The following is a 7,540-nucleotide window of genomic DNA, read 5'->3' on the forward strand; positions in this document are numbered from 1 at the left end:
TGCTTACAGCTGGTACAGGAAAGAGAACAGCTGACTCAATGGAACAGTGTCAGTGAATCAGACTGTTGGTGACAAAACCAGTTTAAAATCACCTATGAACTCACTGCACCTACTGTACAGACGCCAAGTGGGTCTATCTACAGTAATACAAACATGACTCAAGATACGATAGCAAAGTCTGGGTACTGCAGAGCTTTGATTTTACAGCAATACAGGAGTTATGTCTGAAGTTTATTGCTCAAACCATAAGCTTGTAAACATGTCTTTATTTTTATATTGATGCACAATGTTTGTCAGGATCTCGCAAGAGATCTTACTGAAGAACCCAAGCGCAGGCAACAATACGGGGTAACACAGAAAGTCTTTTAATTGACTAAACAAGAACAAAACAAAAACCCACAATGGGGAAAAAAACAAGGAACAAATACGAACTAAAAACAAGAAACAAATACTACTCACGTGGGAGCAAAAACTGGAGAACACAGACTAACTAAATCAACATGAGGGACTAAACTAAAACACAGCAACTATACAGGGAAGTTCAGGAAAAATCCTACATGTACTCACAAGGCAAACAATCAACACAATGTACAAAGTACACAAAATACAACAAACGAGCACAGGTCAATGAACACGAGGATGTTTTAAAGGGAGACAGACAAAGGATAATTAACAAGGGTCAGGTGCGGGTAATGAAACACTCAGGGAAGCTAACAAGGAAACGAGAGGGGCGGGGCCAGAGATGGGACCGGAGAGAACACATATTATGTCAAAACTGACAATAATATATTTCTCTCTGAGTTGATATTTTTACTCCAAAACAAAAAGTCTCTATCTTATTATGCTTAAAGTTGCATTAATGGATGAGAAGACAAAAGTTCTCATAGGTATGAAAGGTAATTAAATTGTGTTACATTTGTTTACTGTAGGCTATATATTTGACACAATTTGTCTATAACAGAGTTGACAGATTTTTCTGTTAGTACATTGATGTGCAGTATTAAATATATAAATCTTACAAGTTTAAGATCAGAAAATGTTGAATTTAAAGTTAATTCTATGAAAATAAAAAAGTTTAACAGAAAAAAATCTATCCATTTTTTAGTTTTCTTTCTCTACTTGAAATGTACCCGCAATTCTGGAATGACCCACATACAAACACACAAGTAATGTATTGTGGTTTATTTTAAAAGACAAATACAGGAAACGTGTTCGTGGTAAGAGCGTTGGGCTTGTGATCAGAAGGTGGCCGGTTCTAATCTCAGTGCCAGCAGGTCATGACTGAAGTGGCCTTGAGCAAGACACCTTACCCCTGATTGCTCTGCAGTAATGTGCCACTGTAGAAAACTACTTTTAAGTTGCTTTGAATAAAAGCGTCTGCCAAATGAATAAATGTAAATGTATTAAATGAGCTATTTCTATCTACATACACTGCGGGTCCCCTTAAATCAGTGTTTCTCAAAGTGTGGGGCGGGCCCCACTGGTGGGGAATAGAGAGATGACAAGTGGGGCGCGACAAATGGGTGGACATTTTGACATTTTTTTGACAAATCTCTATTAATTACTTTATTATTGACCATACACTCAAAACAAAACAATGACATTTAAAGGTAAGCCTTACATTTATCTGCACCAGCAGATAAAACCAAGACAGACAGTGGACCTAAATTTCATTACCCTTTTTTTGCTATCGGGGACAGGTGGGGCTCGGACCCCTTCCCTCCCTCCAAAGTGGGGAATGGCAGAAAAAGTTTGAGAAACACTGCCTTAAATGGAATTCATCATGTTGTTTCTACAGCCCTAAACAGACAAACTGTCCTACGGAGCGCTTAATGGGGGGGAAAGAAGTGAAAATGTGACGACAATTTAAGCACTACGCCAACGTAGTGCTTCAAAAGGGAGGGGTGGAGTGAACCGTTGGTTGCAATTTGGAACCTTACAGCTAGATGCTGCTAAATTTCATATGCTGGACCTTTAAAGTAGCCTACAGCAGGCAGTGCACATCTGGTGGTTTCCTTTATTTGTTAAATAACACTGCACCAAAATATGTTGTCCTGTTTTTACTAAAACGTACCTCAACCAACCAATTGCTGGTTAATGTGGATTAAATCTGATCTGATACTTCATACATTTATTCTTATTACTAGTGTAATGCATTTGCAGTATTATGTACAGTGACTCAAGACGAATTTGAACCAAAAGAATACGTTTTTGAGCATTGGAAATAAAATATTGCGTTACACTGTTACTTCTCTACTATCAACTGTGAGCCTTCATTTTGTCATGCAATTTAACAATTTCATAAACACTGAGTTCAGTAGGGGTTTCTCATGTTGCAGTGACGGGAATGTTGTGAAAAAAGGGCAATGATGCGTAAAAAATCTGTTAAGATAACAAATTGGGTTGGGCATCCCTTTCCTCATTTCTGCACAGTGATCATGTTTGTTTCTCAATAAGGTCAGTTCTTTACAGTTGACTCATAAGTTAATGATGGTAAAGAGCAGATTCTTCTTATCTGTGTCTTTCAATTTAATTGTGAAAAATTATGAATTAAATTAATCATTTAATTGGAATATTGTGTTAATTTTCCAATAAGAGCTAAACTTGTGTTGAGTGTGAAAAAGACATCAAATTTAAGATGAATTTAACTGCTAGCATTTGTTTTATTTTATTTATTTATTTTTGTTTTCTATTTATTTTTTCAAATAGACATAGTGACCAATTTTGTGGGTCATGATAGTATTGTATTGTACATCTGATATTATGAAAGCTAGATGATATATTAATTGACAGTATTTCAAGCGAGACTTGTTTTTAATATAAATTTGCAAGTTCATAGTTATGTTATCTTTTTTATTGGACAGGACATGTTTACTGAGGGCTCTCCGTATCTTTTTGAAGCAATGGAGAAAAGGGTTTATTTCAAAGACATTACAATATTAGTCCCACCTCAATGGAGAAGCGCAGAGTTTAACAAATCAAGAACAGAATCCTTTGAGAAGGTACAGAACATTTGGACGTATTGTCTTGTTTGGACAAAATAAATGGGCAATCGCATGTTTCTGACACAAACTGTTAATCAAATGCAGGCCAGAATAAGAATTGATAATCCGGCGCGTGGTGATGATCCGTACACCAACCAGTATGAAGACTGTGGATCAGAGAGTCAATACATCCACTTCACCCCAAACTTCCTCCTAAATGACAAACTCCTTCAGGCTTATGGATCAAGAGGTCGCTAGTCAACCATTTTCCATGAAATTATTCAAACTACTGTATGTGCTATTTAATTTTCAGAAATGTTTTTATTTGTTTGTTTGTAGGAAGGGTTTTGGTTCATGAATGGGCTCATCTGAGATGGGGAGTATATGATGAATACAATGAAGACAAGCCATTCTACTTTTCTAATGGCGTTCAAGCTACAAGGTTATAAACCAATAACTGATTATGAAAAAGAAACCAAATTATTATAATTTAGAAAGGATGACCAACATTGTCTATGTGTTTATTTATAGATGTAGTAAACACATTACAGGCCAGTATTACGATTACTCTTCTGGCGTTCTTCAGTCGTGTCTCCTTGATCCTCAAAATTCACTACCTACCAAAGAGTGTCAGTTCTTTCCAAACAAATATCAAAACACAAAAAGCTCCATAATGTATTTACCAAGTGTTGATTCTGTAAGTATTAAGTCAGTGACATTTACAGAAAATAACCATAAGAGTCTCGAGAGAATAAATATTGATTTATTTTGATCAATTTTTCAGATAGTTGCGTTTTGTCGAGAAGACGAACACAATGGTGCGGCCCCAAACATGCAAAATGAGAAATGTGGAAATAAAGCTACATGGACAGTAATATTTGAGGATTCAGTGGACAGTGATGCACTTCAATCTTTAAAACAGCTGGAATCCCCTCCACCAGCCCCATCTTTCACTGTTGTGCAGAGAATGCAACGTGTCGTTTGTCTCATCCTTGATGTCTCAGGAAGCATGCAAGTATGTGGCAGTAACATATATTCAACATGAAGTGTCATTTCCTGCCATTGGTCAGAAAAAACGATAAATCCTCTCTGAGCTGACATTGCAAGAATTCATATTTTTACATTGACAGAGTTTTCAACATTTTTCCAACTAATGTTTTGAAATTAGCATGACAATTATTTTGATGATGTACAAATCATTTTCAAGGGCTCTAGGATTATTCGACAGCGGCAAGCCGCCACACATTTCATACGGCACATCATTGAGGATGGAGGCAAAGTGGGAATCGTAACCTTCAGTACTTCTGCTTCAACTCTTAAACCCTTGACTCTTATTGACAGTGAGACCACAAGAGAGAGTCTTATCCAATCGTTGCCAACACAAGCAGGTGGATCTACAAACGTCTGTACTGGCCTCAGTAAAGCCTTAGAGGTGACCTGTAAATTATATTCATAAGCTTTTTAATGTTTGTGTGATTTGTATAAATATTCAATGCAAATGTATTTATTTTTATAACCATCAGGTGCTTAAAGCAGATAATAAGGATGCATTTGGAGATGAAATCATTTTTCTCACTGATGGTGAGGCAACAGACAACATCAATTCATGTGCTCCTACTGCTATACAGAGTGGTGCCATTATACACACTTTGGCTTTGGGTAAAAACGCGGCTGTAGCACTGCAGGATATGGCGAACAAGACCGGTAAGTGTGATAAGATGGAAATCATGTGTCTAACAGATGCAAACACCAAACAAAGAATCAAAAGCTTCTAACACCAACTGTTGATTTTTAATGGTTATATGACCATATATGGCCAATCCCCTCCCCCAAGGTTGTCACACAATGTATGAAAATCAAACTTTTCAAAATATTTTGTCTTAATTTTTGTCAATCAAATGCTAACTTTTCTTTTGTTCCATTTTGAAATTAGACGGGAAATTTATCATAGCCACTGATGATATCACCTCAAATCTGTTAGTGGATGCATTTGCTTCACTTACAATACCAACTGGAGACTACACGAAAGAACCAGTTCAGGTTTGGCATGTTCATAATTTTTTTATTTACATATATATATGCTTTAAATAATTTATATAATTTGATTGTATATGCTTACAGCTGGAGAGTACGGGAAAGAAAACAGCTGACTGGTTCAATGGAACAGTGTCATTGGATTCGACCGTCGGTAACAAAACCAGCTTTTTAATCATCTTTGAAATCCGTGCACCTACTGTGTATATACAGACGCCAAGAGGGTCCATCTACGGTCAAGCAGATATGAGTGAAGATCCATCAGCAAAGACACTCACACTAAAAATTCCAGGAACTGCAGAGGTATGAGGACTTCAATAGCTATACAGGAGTTATGGCTGAAGTTTATTGTTCAAACCATAAGCTTGCAAACATAAGTGTGTCCATAATATAATAAAAAGGCATTGAGGCCAAATGCCCTGAATAGTCATTAACAAAAATGATTAAAATAGATAGAGATGTTAATGAATAATTTAGAAAATACAATGTGTGCTTTGTCAAAGTCTTAAAAGGTTTGTGTTATCTTTGCTGTGTTTGGTAGTCTGGAGACTGGAAGTACAGTATTCTGAGTGGACAACTTCAGTCTTTGACTATAACAGTAACCAGTCAAGCAGCTCGCTCTGATGTTCCTCCTATCATTGTCAAAGCCCATGTGAATCAGCAGCTAATCGATGGCAGTAAACCCGTGATTGTGTTTGCTGAGGTTAGTCAGAATTACAGACCTGTAATAAATGCTGAAGTGAAGGCCACACTGGAGCCAGAAACTGGGCTTCCAGAACAATTAGAGCTACTTGATAATGGAGCAGGTAAATTACCCAAAATCATTTTCTCAAGCGCAAACACATGCTAAAATATAAATCAACAAACTGTAAATCTTTATCTGTAATAGGAGCTGATGCTTTCAAAGATGATGGGATCTATTCCAGATATTTCACAAAGTTAGTAAAAGGCAGAATCAGCTTGAAAGTGAGAGTAAAGAATAAAGACGGACTATCCAGATTTATTCTCCACAGAAAGAGCGGCGCTCTATATGTACCTGGATACGTGGTGGATGGTAAACTATCATCAATATCACACAATGTTGCTTCATACTGGCAGTAGTTCTAGTAAAAATATTGTGAAACGTGGCATTGCATGGCATCTTTTTCATTTCTATTTTTAGATAAGGTGGAGCTGAACCCTCCGAAGCCTCCGGTTCCTGAACAACCACTTGTGGAAGGAAATTTTAGCAGAACAGCCACTGGAGAAAGTTTTCAGGTGTCTATTTCAAATCCACCAAATTATCCTCCAAACAAAATCACAGATCTTAATGCTGAAATCCAGGAGAACACTGTACTTCTCATCTGGACGGCTCCTGGTGAAGACTTTGACCAGGGAACAGGTAACGCACATTTTGCTGTAAAAATAAACGTTTTTTTAAATGTGTAACTTCATCTTGAGGGCTGAAATAAATATTTTGAAATTACACTAACCTTATTGTGCATTAACCTTATTATATATATATTTATTTTAAGCTAAATCCTATGAGATCAGATGGAGCGATGACCTTGAAATGCTTCGACTGAACTTTAGCGATGCTTCTTTGGTCAACACATCCACCGTCTCACCAAAGGAGGCTGGATCAGCAGAACAACACTCATTTAATATGACAATTGAGAATGGTACCACACTCTTCTTTGCTCTTCGCTCTGAGGACAATGATGATGCAAAATCTGAAATATCCAACATTGCTCAAGCATCAAAGATCCTGTCTGCTCCCAAACCCCCAGGAATCTCAAATCCGGGCCTGAATTTGACAGTTATTATCATTTCAGTTTGTGTGGCAGTTATAGTGGTATGTTTGATTGTCGCTGTAACAGCATGGGCAGTGAAACGAAGAAAGCATGTTAATGCGTAGTCAATAACAATCTAATGCAAACTATTGTCAAAAACATTATAATTTCAACAAGAATAGGTTTTTTTATTTTAATTTAATATAAAAAAAATCTTAAGGTTCTGTACTGGTGTTTTACTTCTTTTTAATAAACGTAATTCTTGTTTCTGTACTGCAAAAGGCATTTGATTAAATTTGCTTCAATGTTAAGTGAGTTTTTCTTGGATCAAGTTTTTCTTATTGTTTGCCAGAACTGAAAACAAAATAAACCAGTTCATAGTAGTCAATAAGAGGCCACTAGATAAACCCGTTTAAAAATGAAACAGAAAAATGTTTATCAAGCAATAACACACATGAATAAATGTAAATAGACCAATGATGTTGAGTTTCATACACTGATTCTTGTTGTTTTATTAAATCAGCAAACTAACAGTTTAAAAAATGAGATCATATTGTGTTTTAGCATCACTGTTTAAAACTCACACAGTGGGATCACACAATATTCACAAATAAGTTGAACATTACAATGAAGATTAGAGATGTTTTGATGCTAAGCGACTTGCAATGCCTTCAAGCTAGATATTTTATCAGTATGTGCTCCCTGTCAATCATGACCTTTACTCTTCTAAAGCACAAGGAACTTGAAGTG

At 36.5% G+C, this 7,540-nt stretch overlaps 1 protein-coding gene across 1 annotated transcript; it reads left to right on the plus strand.

The window, feature by feature from the left end:
- The first annotated feature begins 2,870 nt into the window (after positions 1-2,870).
- LOC306908291 (calcium-activated chloride channel regulator 4A-like) lies at positions 2,871-7,099 on the plus strand. The gene is made up of 13 exons (XM_079481026.1): positions 2,871-3,002; positions 3,090-3,234; positions 3,324-3,426; positions 3,516-3,681; positions 3,769-3,999; positions 4,192-4,416; positions 4,508-4,688; positions 4,918-5,024; positions 5,106-5,321; positions 5,560-5,824; positions 5,908-6,072; positions 6,181-6,399; positions 6,533-7,099. The coding sequence occupies exons 1-13, from the start codon at positions 2,904-2,906 to the stop codon at positions 6,913-6,915; spliced, it is 2,505 nt and encodes an 834-aa protein (XP_079337152.1). The 5' UTR covers positions 2,871-2,903; the 3' UTR covers positions 6,916-7,099.
- The last annotated feature ends 441 nt before the right edge of the window (positions 7,100-7,540 follow it).

This window comes from Barbatula barbatula, assembly GCF_947034865.1.
Source record: "Barbatula barbatula genome assembly, chromosome: 19".
Lineage (NCBI taxonomy): Eukaryota > Metazoa > Chordata > Actinopteri > Cypriniformes > Nemacheilidae > Barbatula > Barbatula barbatula.